The following is a 17,762-nucleotide window of genomic DNA, read 5'->3' on the forward strand; positions in this document are numbered from 1 at the left end:
TCCTCTTCCATCATCATCACCAAAAGGAAGACATTTAAATTTCTTTTTTGAAATATAGAATAGTGGCAGAACTATTTCCTAGCTAGAACTCACTGTCTTTTAATATATTTGTTTATGACTGTAAATAGTAAACTATAAAGTTGTCATTTAAAAAATTGATTTTCTATATTATTAGTTTAAGGATTTGTATTTTTATATTTAAAGAATCACATAATATACACATGTGAAAATTCATTCATTGTTCCACTTGAAAATTCATTCCTAAAATAATCTTTTCAATGAATTGCTTTGGTTTTAAACTATATAGGATATACCAGAGCAATAGTGTGTGTATGAGGGGTGGGGGGTGGGGGTGCCCTTTTTAAAAACAAAAATTCAGTATGTCATGTTTTGATATGTACAATTTTTGATTTTCTTACAGCCAGCAGAAAGCCATCTTGGAAGACCTTCTGACTGATATCCCTGTGCATTTTGACTTTCTGTTTTCTGACTCTCATGCAGAAGTAATTTCAGGGAAACAGGAAGGTTGGTATATTGGTCTTCACTTTGAAATTTAGGAAACTTGCTTTAAATCCTCCATTTCCCACTGTGTATACTTTATTAAATTACTCCTAATATCTTAAAATTTGGAAAACCATAGCTTTGAAATATTATAATTTTTAAATGTTTAAATTAGTTTCCTACATAGCTGACCTTTATTATCCAAACATTAAGCCATTGCAAAAATAATTTATCTTCACCACATATAGGAAATGAATTTTAAACTCCTTTTGATAGAAAAGTTTTGTGCTCCTTGCCTAAGATATACAGCTTTCTGGAATTACGATAATTATCGAGCTATTGGAGCCTTTTATTGGTTTTCTCTCTAGGAAGGGAAAATTATTCTTGACTTTGATACACTGAAAAATATTAGTTCTGTTTTCAAAGAAATGATTTCTTTGTAAATTAAATGACAAGTCAGTGACATTATTTGATTAATAGCTTGTTAGAAATGGAAATAAAAAACATTTATTTCAAAGTCATCTATCATTTTAGCAAATGCCTCCTCTATGAAAGACACTGTAGAGAATACAGAATTGGGTGAAATATAGACATTGCCATTGTTATGTTTACAAGCAAGAGAGGTACACAGTTAACTGCTATATGAGTTACAGTTTTAGATACCTTAAGGAAGGTAAGGAAAAAAGATCATGGGAATTTGAAAGAGGAAGACTTTTTATTTCTAGCTAAGGGCATCATGGAGAAAATGGCATTTGAACTAATGAGGTAGTTATAGCATGCCAGAGCATGGCATAGGTAGGGCTCTGAGAGGGCACATTCCAGGCAGAAGAAGTTGTTTGAGTCAACACAGGTTGAAAAAGCTGCACTATAGACGGAGGAACAAAAATATGTTAGTTTGACTGCATTATGGCCCTTTTGAAGATGTTAATAATAGAAAAAGTTGGACAGGTCTTGGTGACATCATCACCATGGCAGCGTGAATCATTCCTTCTTTCTCTCCCCTTTGATTTATAATTAGACATTTAAAACAACACAAACATGCACACACACACACACAGAGCACCTCTGCATAGCACATGAGGGCACCTGAAAGATCTATTCATCTGTCTACCAGAAAGTGGGTGGATTGAATCCTAGAGGAGGCTGTGGAGCCAGGAGAGTAGTGGCAGGGGGTGTGCGGCAGGTCAGGACAACCTTTCTGGTAGAGGAGGTGGAGGATGAAGATGGTGAGTGAAGGTCTATCTGGCTGCGTGTGCTGCAGCTGGAGGAACCTGTTGTCTCTGAGAAGACATCACAATGACTGGGGGAAGGGAAAAGGCAAAGAGAACACCCATGGATATCTGGGACACCCCTCACTCGAGGATACCCCTCTCTGTTCTGTGGACACACCCAAACCTTCAAGTGCTAAGCACACACTTCCCCTAACTCAGTGGCCACTCTTCTCCCTCAATCCCCCTCCATCAACTTTTTTTTTTTATGAGCATGCTGCCAACCTACCGGGTAAGAGAAACCAAAAACTTGTGCTATAGTGCCACCTTCTGGAAAAATAAAAGAAAGTACTCTACTTAGGAACTTGTTGAATTGTTAGAATCAAAATAAACCAAGCTTTACCTAGATAAGAAAGGTATTCACTACTTGAAATGCTCAGCAGAGGCACTTTCATCAAACACCATAATCACTGTAATATAATATCACAAAAAGAAAATGATAATTTTCTAGTAACTGAACACAAAGACATGGACTATTGTGATCTAATTGATAAAGAATTCAAAAAAGCTGTTATGAAGAAATTCAGCAAGCTACAGGAATACTCAGGCAATGAAATGAAATCAGGAATAAAATTAATGAACATGAGTACTTTACAAAAGAGACTGAAATTCTAAAAAAAGAAATTCTGGAGCTGAAGAACTCAGTAAATGAGATAAAGTATTGGGGGGAAAAGCATATCAGATGGCAGAGAGAATAAACGGGTCAATACATCAAGAAGCTATGACATAAATATACAGGGTGTCCGCCAAAAATGTATGCACACTTCAACAGCCAATAGCTCAGTTTTGAAAATGAAATGTATTTTAATAAACACTGCTTTATAGTTACTCAAAATGTGTGTATATATTTTTTGGGACATCCTATTTATGCTCCCAATGCCTGAGCACCAAAATATATTAAGCAAATATGAGCAGATCTTAAGGAAAAAATAGGTAATAATACAGTGGACTTCAATACCACACTATCAGCAATCACAGACTGTTCTGACAGAAAATCAAGAAAATATTGGAATTGAACCACAAGTTAGAACCAATTTACCTAACAGACATCTACAGAACAATCCAGGCAACAACAACTGACTACATATTCTTTTCAAGTGCACATGGAACATTCTCTAGAATAGATTATCTGAATTTTAGCAAATTTTAAGAAGATTGAAGCCATACCAACTATCTTTTCTGACCACAATGGTATAAAGTTAAAAGTCAACAAGAGGAAAGTGAGAAAAATCTACAAATATATGGAAACGAAACAACATTCCAAACAATAATGGATCAAAGAAATCAAAAGGGAAATAACTGTCTTGAAACAAATAAAAATGGGAATACAACATAACAGATATCCTGGGATATAGCAAAAACAGTTCTGAAGGGAAAGTTTATAGCAATAAACACATATATTAAGAAATTTGAAAGACCTCAAATAAGCAACCTAACTTTACACTTTAAGGAACTAGAAAAATCAAGCCCAAAGTTAGTAGAATGAAGGAAATAAGATGAGAGCAGAAATAAATGAAATAGGCACCAGAGAATAAAAAAGATAACAAAACTGATACTACGGAAATGCATAGAATCAAAAGAAACTGTTATGAACAATTACATACCAACAAATGATATACTAGAAGAAATGGATATACTTCTGGAAACATAACCTATCAAAACTGAATCAGTATGAAATAAACAATATGAACAACCAATAACGAGTAAAGAGATTGAATCAGTAATCAACTCCCAACACAGAAAACCCAGGGTCAGATGGCTGAGAATTCTACCAAACATTTAAAGAACACCAACCCTCATCAAACTACTCCCAAAATATCAAGGACAAGAGAACACTCCAAAGCTCACTCTATGAAGCATTACCTTGACAAAACCAGATAAGGATACAAGAAAAGAAAACTGTAGACCAATATCCTGATGAATATAGATGCAAAAATTCTCAACAAAATATTAGCAAACCAGTATCAAGAGCACATTATGCCCCATGACCAACTGGGATTTATTCCCGAGACAACAAGGATTCAACATATGCAAATCAATAAGTACTTAATACTTTAATAAAATGGAAGATGAAAATAGCATGATTATCTCAGTAGACACAGGAAAAGCATTTGGTAAATTACAGCATTTGTTTATGGAAAACCCTTAATAGATTGGGTGTACCTCAACATAATAAAGGCCATATATGACAAACCCATAGCTGGCATTATAATCAGTGGGGGAAAATTAATGTATTTCCTCAAGAACAAGGTAAGGTTGCCCGCTCTTATCACTCTTATACAATACTAGAGGCCCAATGGACGAAATTTGTGCCAGGGGCTTAGCCCTTGCAGCTGAGGCAGCTGCCCTCGTCCAGAAGGTCGTCCAGGTCATATAGCTGTCTGATCTAATTAGCATATTAGCATATTTTATTATTATAGATAGTACTGGAAGCCTAGCTAGAGCAATTAGGTAAGACAAAGAAATAAAAAGCATCCAAATTATAAAGGAAAAGGTATAATTATCACTATTTGCTGATGATATATATAGAAAATTCCAGAGAATCATTCAAGAAATTGACTAGTCATTGAGTCAACATTTTCTGTAAAGTGGCAAGATACACAATACATAGAAATCAGTTGTATTCCTTTAATGATGAAGCATCTGAAAAAGAAATAATAGCATCAAAAGCAAAAATACTCAGGAATAAATTTAACCAAGAAAGCGAAAGACCTGTACAATGAAAACTGTAAGACTTTGGTGAAAGAAATCAAAAAAGACAAACAAATGGAAAGACAGTATGTGTTTGTTCGTGGATCAGAATAATTTATATTTTTAAAATGTCCGTACTACCCTGAGCCATCTACAAATTCAACATAGTCCCCATGAAAATACCAAAGGCATTATTCTTCACAGAAATAGGACAGTTCTTAGATGTGTATGGAACTATAAAAGACCCTGAATAGCCAAAGCAATCCTGAGAATAAAAGAACAAAGCTGGAGGTATTACACTTCTGTATTTCAAACTACTACAAAGCCATAGTAATAAAAACAATATGGTACAGTCACAATAGACACATCAACCAGGGAAACAGCCCAAAAGTAAATCCCTGCTTTAGACAGTCAGCTAATAGTCAGTGCAGGGAGGATAGTCTCTTTAACAAGTGGTGCTGGGAAAACTGGAGAAACACATGCAGAAAAGTGAAGTTGTACCCCTGTCTATACCACTCACAAAATTTAACTCAAACTGGATCAAAGACTTAAATGTAAGACCTAATACCATAAAATGTCTAGAGGAAAACTTAGGGAAGAAGCTCATCAATATTCATGATGGCAATGATTTTTTGGACATGACACTAAAAGTGCAAACATAAAAAGCAAAAATCAACAAATGGGACTACATCAAACTCAAAAGTTTCTTCACAGCAAAAGAAACAATTAGAATGAAAACCCACAGAATGGAAATAAATTTTTGCAAGCAGTATATTAGATAAAGGTTAATATCCAGAATATACAGTGAACTCATACAACTTAACAACAACAACAAAAAAACACACAATACAGTTGAAAAATGGTCAGAAGAGTGAAACACATTTTCAAAGATGATATCAAAGTGGCCAACAGGAGCTTAAAAAGATGCTCAATGTTATTAGTCATCAGGGAAATGCAAATTACAAGCACAATGAAAATGGTGATGGAAAAAATAAAATAAAAATTTTAAAAACCCACGATGAGATATCACCTCACACCCATTGTGGAATGGCTGTCAACAAGATGAGAGAACAAGTCCTAGTGAGGATGTGTTGAAAAGGAAACCCTTATACTGTACATTGTTAGTGGGAATGTAAATTGTTCTAATCACTATGGAAAACAATATGGAGGTTTCTCAAAAAATTAACAGTGGGTCTACCGTACAATCCAGCAATTCCACTTATAGATACTTTATTCCCAAAAGAAATGAAAAAGGACTTTGACATGATATAGGCACTCTTATGTTTATCACAGCATTGTTCATGATAGCCAAGATACAGAAACACCCCAAATGCCCATCAACAATCAATGGATAAAAAATATTCTGCCATGAGAAGGATATCCTGTCATTTGCAACAACATGGATGGACCTTGAGCACATTATGTCAGGCTAGATAAGTCAGACATGGGAAGACAAGTGCTGTATAATATTACTTATTTTTGGAATCTGAAAAAGTCAAACCTGTAAAAGAGCAAAATGGTTGTTGCCAGAGGATGGGGGTTGAGGGTAAGATTGTTGGTGTTTAGTAAATGAGCCATAGAGATCTAATGCACAGTACAGTTGATCCTTTAACATTGAGGGTTTGAATTGCGCAGGTCAACTTAATACCAGGTTTAAATTCAACTGCATAATGAAGATAATAAAATTATACTATGATTATGCAATATAATTTCACTCTTAGGGCAATATATTACAGTATATAAATGTATCAAAGTAATACACTGTACATCATACTTACAGAATGTTACATGTCCAATTTATTCAATTAAAAATATTGGACAGGTCTTGAAGTGTCCAGCTGTGAAATGTGGACTTTGTTCTGTAGATCAGTTTAGTAGCAGAGAATAGAGTGGGTTGGAGAGGAAGAGTAGGGGTAGGAAGATTGGATCTCTCTAACAGCTTAAGATGGTATGAAAATGGGTAAAGATATTGGATATAGGAAATGGTGTAAGAAGAGAATCAGATGTTGCAAATGAGTGAAAGTAAGGGATAAAGGAAACGGAAGAGTCAAAGTTAACTTGTTTGTAAACCTTGCAACTGATAGGTTTAACTTCATAAAAAATAAAAACTCTAGTATTTGAAAACAACCTATAAATTTCTAAGGAAACTTAGCCTGTAGGGCAGTGGTTCTCAACCTGTGGGTCACGACCCCTTTGGCGGTCAAATGTGCCTTTCACAGGGGTCGCCTAAGACCATCCTGCATATGAGATATTTACATTACAATTCATAACAGTAGCAACATTACAGTAATGAAGTAGCAACGAAAATAATTTTATGGTTGGGTCACAACATGAAGAACTGTATTTAAAGGGCCAGAAGGTTGAGAACCACTCCTCTAGGGAGTTATATTTTCAACCTATGTAAAGGATATGAAACTATAAATTTTAAACTAGGGATTTCTTGTAAAGCCACTAGGAAAAGATAAAATACATAGTAGAAATGTGTTATTTCAGATGATGTTTTCACAGGTTGTCAGGGAGTAAAATAAATGAGATGTTTGCACAGACAGCATTGATCAGAGTTATACAAAGTATTTAAAAACTGTTCTTATCTTTACCCTGTGCAATGTCTACAGGTGTGTATGCTTGGATCGGCATTAATTTTGTCCTCGGACGATTTGAGCATATTGAAGATGGTAAGTATCATGTTTCCAACTAATGTGTGTAACTGGAAATTGTGGCTTTTTCTATGTAGTGAAAGGATAAAAAGCTAAGTTTCGTGGCACAGTTAAGTGTGTGTAGGTGGAATGAGAGGAGTTGCTGTTTCGCACAGCTTGATTTTAGTTGGGAAGAGGAGGCTGGGTTTGCCTAGAAATGTTTGAAACATGCCGTGAAAACAGGTGCCTCTGTGAAGATCCCAGTTCTCTGCACCTGTTCAGTTCCCATGGGTGTTTCTCATGCTTCCAGATGATGAGGCAGTCGTGGAGGTTAACATTCCTGGAAGTGAGAGCAGTGAAGCCATTCTCCGGAAAAGAACTGCCGGTATTCTCGACATGGGAGGCGTGTCAACTCAGATAGCATACGAAGTCCCCAAAACTGTAAGCTTTGCCTCCTCACAGCAGGTTATTATCTGTACAAATTTCCTTCTTTTTGATTTGGTTTCATTTAACATGTCTCCATCCATTTTTGTTTTGTTTTCTGAGTCTGAACACGCCTTTACTGTGCTTGCTGAGGTACCTCTGCTCAACCCAGGAGAAAGGAGACAGGAGGAAGCCAAGGCAAACCTCCCCTAAGCCGTTTGTGTTTTGAAGTCAGCTGGTTTGTTTTCTGAACTTACATGGAGTTTTTCTTTGATATACATGCCAATCACATGCTTGAATTTTATATATTATTTTCAGTTCTTTTCTCATCAGGGATCAGAAAAACTTAAAATAGCATCAGATTTCTTGATATAATTAGGGAAAATACTTTTTTTTTAACGGTGCAGATAGCTTTTGACTTTTCCAGAAAGGACTGAGGTTTGTATTCACTGCTTCTATGTTCCTAAACTTCGGTTTACTGTCTTTTCTCCATCCCTTCAGTGCTCTGTCACTGCAGTTTTCCAAGGGCTGGTGGCCTTGTGTGGAGAGCAGCAGAAGGGTTTCCAGATACACTCCTGAGTTGCTACATGTCTTTATCACCCTGTTTCCATTCTGCTGTAAATTAATAACAAAGCCGGGTCCCCTCCACTTTGACCCAGCGTAGTGTCAGTTAAAAACGACTGGTGCTGGACAAGAAGCCTAGGCTGCATCGTCATCCTGTCCTCGCTAGTTGTGTGACCTTATGCAAGTAACTTGACTTCTCTGAGTTGGTTTCCATCTATGAATATGAATGCAAGTGCCTCCAACACAGAGTTATCATCAGGTTTAAATGACATAGTGCATATATCTAACACATTGCTGGGCACCTGGTGTTCGCCCAATAAATGATATATTTATTAAACTCCTTAGAAGAGTGCTTTGTAAATTCAAGTATTACAATCAGTGTTTCCTACTTCCTATCTAGACATGCTTCTGGAAACTTACACTCAGTAAAAAGTCATGTCATTCTCTTCAGAATAAAGTAAAAAAATATATAAAGCAAGCTTAGAAAAATAAAAATCAGTATTAAAAATGTCCTATGGATGAATCATATGAAGAAATTGTTATCATTTTGGCTTTACTTCTTTTCATTCTTTTTTCCCTATTTATAGTTTTTGAAAATATGGTTATAATCTTACTGTTTATGCAGTTTTGTGCCCTTTTTTTAATAGCACAGAAGTATCTTCCTCCATGAACTTGGTTAGCATAAATTATAAACCCTCCTAGGAGTCGTACATTTAGATGACATCCAGCTTTTTCTGTCCCAGAATTGCAAAGGACATTTGTGTACAGAGACTTTTCAGTGTTTAGGATTACTTCCAAAGCATAGGATTCCTTAAATAGATTTACTGGGTTAGCAGAAATAAACTATGTTACTAACTTACTTTTTCAAAAAGCTGTAATAATTCCACAAATGGGCATTGCATCTGAAATCCCTTAAGTCAGAATTATCATATTGAATTAGGAGGGACGCTTAAAAGGAAATACAGAAGCAGAAATTTTTGCTCCATTAAATGAGAATTTTTTAGGTCCTTCTTTTTAAAGAAGGTGATTGTTTTTGTATTGCTTAAAATATTAACATTTGTTATCTTTACATCGTCAGGAAGAAGTAGCTAAGAACTTGCTGGCTGAATTTAACCTGGGATGTGATGTTCACCAGACTGAGCATGTGTACCGAGTCTATGTGGCCACATTTCTTGGGTTTGGTGGCAATGCTGCTCGACAGAGATATGAAGACAAGATATTTGCCAACACGTTCCAAAAGAACAGGTAAAGCAAGCACCTTTCATTGCTCAGCAGGCATGTTCAAATCCAGGCCTCTCCTCCTAGAAAACATGAGGCAAAGCAGGGAGACCTCCGTCAGCAGAAGCCTGTCAGTTGAGTGAGAGAGGAAGTGAAAGGATACCAGGGTCCTGCCTTCAGCCTGACATCCCACCAGGCTCCAAAGGAGGCTGGCTGTCCCTCAGACCCACTCCCCTGATGGAGGAGAATTTCACTCTTAGCATATTAGTAGTTTTGAGCCCTGGGTAATGCATTCTAGATTGCAGGCCCTTGGGAAACAACACCAGCCCCATGGCAGATGTCCTGGAGCCTGCAGGAAGTGTGATCGAGTTGTCACTGGTGATAAAATTGAATTATGTGATGTTCTGGAAAACCAGCCTGTGCAGTTATTTGGTGGATAAGACTATAGTGAAGGAGGTTATGCAAAAGAATGAAATGATCTAGAAGTCAAAGTTAGTGGTTTTAAACACATCAGTGAAACTTTTTAAAACGAGTTTTTGAAGAATTCTGGTATAGAAAATATGTAAAACAAATAAAAGCAACACTCTATCAGTTTAAATTTATTTTAAAAGTTTAACTATATAACAATTATTTATTTGAAATTAATCCATAGAACAGAAAAGCCATTTGGATGGATAAAAATATCTGAAATGGGGAGTCAAGTAAAATATCCTATTAATTACTATTTTGTTTTCTTCATTTTGATGAAACAATTTTGAGGGGGAAATTCTTATTCATAGAGATAAATGATAGTATATCTCCTTGATCAGTTTAATCTTAAACCTGTGGAGGCCCGAACTTTAAGGAAGACCAAGAAGTCAGAGCCATTTGATACCACATTTTTCAGAAATTCACATTTGTGACTAGAAAAGGACAAGAAAACTTGTTCTTTGCTCCAGATGTTAATTGAATAGTGTTGTTAAGAGATTGGTAGTCCCGTGATTTCTTTTTTAAGATAGTATGCTATATAGCACATCTTAGTATAATTATTTTTTACAAATATAAAATAGAAATCATAAGTGATATTTGAATCAGAATTTTGGAAAAATGCCTTCTTCTGCAACCCTAATGTTTACTATTGTTTTAATGTCAACAAACTTGTATAATGGACAATTGAGTGGTACTTCTTAATTTAGATGAAGGGCAAGCAACTAAAACAGTAGCATGAAGTATACATTTGACTAGTCTTGGACTTTTACAATAATTATAAATGGTAGAAACACTTTTTATATATGCTATGAATTTGAGCCTTGAAATGTATATTTATCTCCTTGCCATTAGTAGTGATGATTAATTTTTTAATTAAACATTTTTAAGATGTAGCAAAGACCTTAATTTATTACATTCAAGTGCATTTTGAGTTCTCCTGATCTTGGGAATAAGCAACTTGTCAGTTGAGTGGTTAGTAACTTGATTACTGTCAGTGACTGAATATTGAATCAGGCACTCTCCTAGTAGCTAAAACCCTGTAGGTCCCTGTGATTTCATGGTATCAGACACTAACATAACTCCAGTGTTGGAAGCTTGTCCCGTTTCTCAGATGCCTAACAGTGAGTACACATAGCAGGAGGACAGATCTTGATGCCGGGGAATTTCACTGGCAAGTTAGTAAGCGCAGTGGAGTTCGGTGAGCAAAGTTAAGATTTTTCTGTGGAGCTTCTCAGAGCCTATAATACAATAGAAATGCTGTTATATGCAACAGTTTACGTCAGTAGTTGATTAATTTTTTAAAAATCAGTTAAAACAGAGAATTATAAAAATAGAATCAAATCTCAAGCATTTTGTTTTAGCGTACATGTTTATTTGCCAATCTTTTTCTCTGGACTGAAGTGTTGTTTTAAGGCAACGTCCGTCATTTCTCAGGTGTACACTACCCTCACTCAGCTCGATATCATTTTAACTTTCTTTAAAGAATACCAGGAACTTAAAGACATTTTTGAAGAATTTGATACCAAATTTGTCTAGATTTTTACTCCTTTTTCTAAATTATTCTTAAGTCTTGCTAACACCTAATTTGACAGCAGTTTTCTGGCAACTTGCCTTTATCATATTTTTCTAAGACATCTAACCTAGTTTTTTTGTTTTTATATATATATATATATATATATATATTATTAATTTTTTACAGAGAGGAAGGGAGAGGGATAGAGAGTTAGAAACATCGATGAGAAAGAAACATCGATCAGATGCCTCCTGCATGCCCCCCCACTGGGGATATGCCCGCAACCAAGGTACATGCCCTTGACCGGAATCGAACCTGGGACCTTTTAGTCCACAGGCCGACGCTCTATCCACTGAGCCAAACCGGTTAGAGCTAACCTAGTTTTCGCAGGATACATTTTCACTTGCTACCTTTTTTTCAGTCATATTTCATCTTTATATAATAAAGAGTCACAAGGTGCTAGTGGCAAAAATGGGTCTGTGAACGTAGGAGTGGGCAGAGCTTACGAACCATGAGCACTCAGGGGTGGGGACTCCAGGCTGTGTGCAAGGAACGGAAGGCATTGGTCACATGACCAGGTAGTTGTTTCACTGGACTCTGTGAAGGTGTCTGCCATATGGAAGCGTGTCTCATAATCTCCAAGTGGGGCGCAGGTGTGTCTTCCCCTCACCTAATTATCCTAGAACCTTCTGTGTTCCACCGAACACATTTTGAGAGGCACTGGCTCCGAGCCACTTCTTCGGGCACAGTTTTCTGCTGGTCTCATGACAAAGTTTCTCTTTGTCCTCTAGGCTCCTGGGGAAGCAGACTGGTCTAGCTCCTGACACTCCATACCTGGACCCCTGCTTACCCCTAGACATTAAAGATGAAATCCAGCAAAATGGGCAGACCATGTACCTGCGGGGAACGGGAGACTTCGACCTGTGCCGAGAGACTCTCCAGCCTTTCATGAACAAAACGAACGAGACACAGACTTCCCTCAATGGTGTCTACCAGCCCCCCATCCACTTCCGGAACAGCGAGTTCTATGGCTTTTCTGAATTCTACTATTGCACGGAAGATGTGTTACGCATGGGAGGAGACTACAATGCGGTTGCGTTTACTAAAGCTGCAAAGGTAACCTTCAAGGAAAGCATTCTCTGTGTGCTTTGAGAGACTGGTGTAGGCAGTGGCAGGTCACGTCCTCCCTTTACTATTGGAGGCCCAGGCCCAGGTCGAGAGAAGGGAAAGGTGGAGGATGTCATTGGGAATTGGGTGAGAGAAATAGTCACAGCAGGAGTAAGAAACTCACTTCTGCCCCCACTCCATGAACTAGTCTGCTCTCAGTGGCTCCCAGATTACAGCCCTTCACACTAGTGTGCATAGTGGAATTATCATCTGACAGTATTCCATGCAGCCTTCCTACTTCTGTTCTCTTGTTCTCCCTGCCTTTCTGACACTTTCTTAGGCTCTTTCATGGGTTCCCCCTTCACAATCCCTTAAACCTTGGTGACCCCAGACTTGCACGCTAGGCCTTCTGACCCTCAAGTTCTTGGATGGTGTCATCCAAGCTCATGATTTGCTGCTGTCTCGCAAGAAGAGGCTGCAGTTCTGACCCCCCACCCTGTGTCTGCTAGATGTCACGACTCCAAATACATTCACCATTTTCTCCCCACTCTGTCCCTGTTATGGTCTCAGTTAATGGCATCACTAACCATCCAGTCCCCTCCCAGAAAACCCAGGAGTTATAGACTCCCCGTCACTTGTTCATCCCTCGCTGGACACCCCTGTTACTTGATGTCATAGATATTTCTCAGAGCCCTCCCTGCGTTCTGTCCTACTGTTGTCCTCGTCCCGGCCTCTGTCACTGCCCTATTGCAGGAGCCTCCCAGTTGGCCTTCTCGCATCTCGTCTTCATCATTCGTCTTCCAGCCACTCCCAGAGTGTTCTGTTAAAACGCCGTGCCGTCACCTGCCCTGTTAAGACCTGCAGCACTTCCTTTTCCTTCCAGGATACAGTTCAGATCCCTTAGCATGTCATCCCCACCCTGTAGCGTCACCTCCCCACCTAGCTCTTTATACTGTGATCGCAGCAGACAGCTGTTGGTTTCCCTCGCGAGTGCCACTTCCCATCATCTTCATCAAGGTGGTTCCTGTGCCTGAGATGCCTGTCCTTACCCTCTCACTCCCGGCTGAGTGCTGTTCTCCGTGTGCCCTGTCGCAAGTTGCTCAGCTTCTCTGAGCCTCAGTTTCTTCATCCTTCAAATAGAGATTAGAATCGTAGCCACACTGAGGAGTCATTTTAAGATTTACATCCAGAAAAGGTACTTACACGGTGCTCAGTACCTGTAAGCTATTAATATGATTACAGATAGCTTCAGGGAAAGGTGGCATTTCTTTCCCTTTTCTGAAAGACACAGTCCTTTGTAATCATTTTTGTCTTCCCAGAATTTCGTGGGAGGGACTGTCTCTTTAACAGTAACTTTGGCAGAATTTTAAGACCAAGAACAAGCACTCTGCTAATGAGTAGTATTCACTGCATGTCTGTGTGCCTTGTCTTCTTGTTACACACATATAAGTGAGGCTTCTGTTCTAATTGGAAGGATATGCTTGTTATGAATAAGAATTTGGTAAACACTTTTTTCAGTGAAACAAATTTTAATAAACCTTTTCTGATGATTTATTTTGGGTAAAATTTCTTTCAGGATTATTGTGCAACAAAGTGGTCGATCTTACGAGAACGCTTTGACCGAGGACTGTATGCCTCTCACGCTGACCTCCACAGGCTAAAGTAAGTCATGGGCAGCCAAGCCCAGAGTGTTTTTAGAAACAGCACATTCAGTAGAGCCCCTAGCTCGCTGCACCCAGGCCCAGCCACCTGTTTATCTCTGTCAGGCACTGTTTCTCCTCTTCTGTCCTGGCCTCCTTTCAAACATGATGACAAATACTTGTGCCCAAACATATATTGCTCCAGATGTATTTTTGCTCACTTTTCCTGCACTTTCCACCTGGATTCCTCTCTTCATCCTTGGCTGTTGAAGTCCTGGCCAGATCAGTCAGGGTGGGCGCTGTCCCTTTTGAGTCTTTCTTTCAGCCAGACTCCCTGCTTCCCTCTGGGTCTCCAGAGCGCTCATTATGTCTCTGCAGTGGTGTTTACCTTTTCTGCTTTGTTTTTTTAAAAAATCCTTTCATTATAAGTTATTTAAGTATATTTATTATCTTATTACTTATTATAGTTATTATCTATATTATATATAGATATATAGTTATTATCTATTCTATATATTATATTATTACTTATTATAGTTATTATCTATACTATATATATAAAAGGCTAAGCGACCAGTCGACTGGCTGGTAGGTATGACGCTCACTGACTACCAGGGCAGACGCTTAACGCAGGAGCTGCTGAGCTGCGGTGACTTGGCAGCGGCGGTTCTCGGGTGATGCACCCCAGAACCAGAGAGGAGGGAGCCCGATTCCTCACAGGGCCACGCGATTTCACCTTTGGCTGTGGGTTATGTTGTTACTTGGGTACTCTTGGCCCCAAATTTGGTTTACTGCACACTTGTGTTTGCGTTCTGCACCCTGTACGACAGCAACTTTGTGGAGTGCCCTCTCATACTCTGGGACTCCTCGGGGGGATGTCAGAAAGCCGGTTTCGGCCAAGGGACCTTACCTGCCAGAGGGACCCCGCTCACTCCATAGACGCCCTCTGAACCACGGCCAGGTGTGGCCGGCCGGGGAGGGACCCAAGGAGGTTGGCTCCAGGGCGTGTCTGGCCCATCTCACCCAGTCCTGCCTCTCCTGCCACCTTCTAATTAGTTTCCTTTCAATGTGCATGAATCTGTGCACCAGGCCACTAGTGTCTTAATAACTTGCTTAGCCCACTGCTTTTCAAAAAGTAAGCCTCTGATAAACAGTTAGAATCATAGAATAACAGAGAAAAGGACCCTCCTCTCTTCTCATTTTATAATAACGAAAATGAGGTCTAAGAAGTTGGAACTTGCTCAGCATTTATTTAATGATAAGATCTGGAATGCCAGAGGAAAAATTGTGTCACGCAATGTACTAAATTCCCCTGAGCCAGGTTTCATGAGCTGGTTGATTTGCCAGGTAAACTGTTTCGTGTTGTGGGACAAGGGACATAGACCACGTCAATCACCTTGAAATGCAAGCGACTGATGTGGCTGCACAGAGCACTGGCCTCATGAAGCCGTCACAGCCACATAGGTCCCAAAGGGGAAGACTGTCGTGACAGTTTATTTTGACAAGTGAGTCAGTCCCACGTCTGTGTGTGCTTGGTGTTGGCAGGTACCAGTGCTTCAAGTCTGCCTGGATGTTCGAGGTGTTTCACAGGGGCTTCTCCTTTCCTGTCAACTATAAAACCCTAAAGACAGCCTTGCAGGTGTATGACAAGGAGGTGCAGTGGACCCTCGGAGCAATCCTCTACAGGACCCGCTTTTTACCCTTGAGGTACGGGCGTGAATTGGGAGCGAGAATCAAACACAAGATGCTTCTCTGTTTGCCATCATCATGGCACCTGTGGTTTGTGAATGTCTGAGCACTCTTGTTAGCACTGACCGTGGGCAGTCTCAATGAGTTTGACTTTGCTCCACCCTCACCCCCAGTCCTTCTTCCCTTGCCCCTCCCCATCCCTTCATATGCAGCACAGGGTTTGATTATTCTCAAGTGTCAGCTCCCCAACCCCTGCACAGAAGGGTCAGTTCTAGGGTTCTTAACATTTATGGCCTTGGAGCCCTTCTCAAAATAATGTTTTTAATGCATAACATTAATATATAAGTTACAGAGGAAACCATTGTATTGGAATATATTTATCAAAATATTATAGAAAGTAAGTTTGTAATATAGTAATCTGTTTTCTTTATTAACAGATAAAATTACAAGGTCTGGCAACAGAAATGATACCTTCTGTAATTTCAGTGTAGTGTCCTAGTGTCATATTTTAAGGCATCTGCAGAGCACCACAGTGTGAACTAGAGACCTGTGAGTTTTACTAGGAACAAAGTCACAGGTCCTGCTGCTACTACAGTAGTTTGCTGGCTACCTTCATGTCCAGTGGACACTACATTAGGTGGAGTTGGGTAAAGAAAGATGTGTGCTTTTCCCCATTCAGGTTCACAGACCAGGCTCTCAGTTGACCCCCACAGAAGATCCCTGGTTCACTGATAAATGAGGTCTTAGCTTTTTCAGACCCCTCCCCCCCCCCACTTCATTTCCTTGAGCACCTGCAAGCAATACTTGTAGCGGGGCTAACTGCAAAAGTTGTGCGTAGTGGGTGTTACTGATCAGAAACATGGTTTGACTCCACATTGCCTTCCGTGTATAGTGAAACCCTCACAGTTCTATGTGTTATAACCAAATGATGATGATGAGTGCACTTTCACATGTTATCTCATTAATACTTGCAAGTGCCCTCTATTAGGCCATATTATCCTACATTTTAGAGGTAAGGAAACTGAGTCTCAAGGTTAGTTTTTGTCTGCAGAGCTGTGTCCTGACCTATGCCCCTCTAACCCATGTCCTGTGCACTGTTATGTCACATTATTGCCCGATTAGTCCGCTGTGACCTCTCATGGTTGATGGTTTTTGTTTCCATGTGGGCAGAGATATCCAGCAGGAGGCATTCCGGGCCAGTCACGCTCACTGGCGGGGCTTCTCCTTTGTCTACAATCACTACCTGTTTTCCGGCTGCTTCCTGGTGGTCCTGCTCTCCATCCTCCTCTACCTGCTGCGGCTCAGGCGCATTCACAGGCGGATGCTGCGCAGTGGGGCAGCCGCCACCCTCTGGCTGGAGGAGGGCCTTCCGGCCCAGAAGATGGCGGGAACCTTGTGAACAGGAACAGGAGTGAGTGCCCAGGAAGACCTTCTAAAGGAAAAGCCATTTTTGCCTCAGGGTTTCTTCTCTTTATCTTTGTTTTATTTTTCCCTTCCCTTTTTGGTCCTTGAAACAAAAACAAAATCCATTGTGTGTAAACTCTGCTGTCCAGGAAGATTGCATTTGCCACTGCTTGGTACACAGCTTTAAACTGAGGAGTAGGGAAAAGGGAAAATCACTTCATACTTGCTATATAGGACATCTCCCAAAAATTATGGAGATTTTTGGTTTTTCTTTAAGGTATGTTTAATTTTAAACAGATGCACTTTGATAGTGGAGGGAAATGGCAAAGGTGTTTTCTATGGTGAAGATGGGACTGAAGAGTGAGACTTTTACAGAACCCAGAACCTACTGAATGAAATTAAAAGGCTTTTCCCTCTATCTTGAAAGCTCTAACCTAAAGAGGGTGATGTTTAGTTTTTATTTATTGTTTACGTCTGTCACTATGTTTTCTTTTCAGGTTCAAAAAATCAAAATCTAAAATAGAGAAATATAATTTCCAAAATTGAGAAAACTAGCTCCCAGGAGGTAACTATTTTTAAAATTGATAGTGAAAAGACCTGAAAAATGTGAAATAATTACTAAGAGTGCTGTGTGTGTGTA

General features: G+C 39.4%; 1 protein-coding gene across 2 annotated transcripts in view; it reads left to right on the forward strand.

The window, feature by feature from the left end:
• Positions 1 to 17,555, forward strand: part of ENTPD4 (ectonucleoside triphosphate diphosphohydrolase 4) — a 29,511-nt gene extending 11,956 nt beyond the window's left edge. The window contains exons 7-14 of one of the 2 annotated variants that reach the window (XM_081092206.1): positions 422 to 525; positions 7,076 to 7,135; positions 7,407 to 7,537; positions 9,162 to 9,328; positions 12,074 to 12,398; positions 13,966 to 14,051; positions 15,575 to 15,736; positions 16,889 to 17,555. In XM_081092206.1, coding sequence (XP_080948332.1) covers positions 422 to 525; positions 7,076 to 7,135; positions 7,407 to 7,537; positions 9,162 to 9,328; positions 12,074 to 12,398; positions 13,966 to 14,051; positions 15,575 to 15,736; positions 16,889 to 17,117 — 1,264 coding nt within the window. In that variant the 3' untranslated portion in view covers positions 17,118 to 17,555. Of the gene's footprint in view, positions 1 to 421; positions 526 to 7,075; positions 7,136 to 7,406; positions 7,562 to 9,161; positions 9,329 to 12,073; positions 12,399 to 13,965; positions 14,052 to 15,574; positions 15,737 to 16,888 lie in introns of both variants that reach the window. The other variant, XM_081092205.1, reaches the window with a different exon arrangement.
• Positions 17,556 to 17,762: the final 207 nt, after the last annotated feature.

This window comes from Myotis nattereri (genome assembly GCF_964212035.1).
Source record: "Myotis nattereri genome assembly, chromosome: 5".
Taxonomy (NCBI): domain Eukaryota; kingdom Metazoa; phylum Chordata; class Mammalia; order Chiroptera; family Vespertilionidae; genus Myotis; species Myotis nattereri.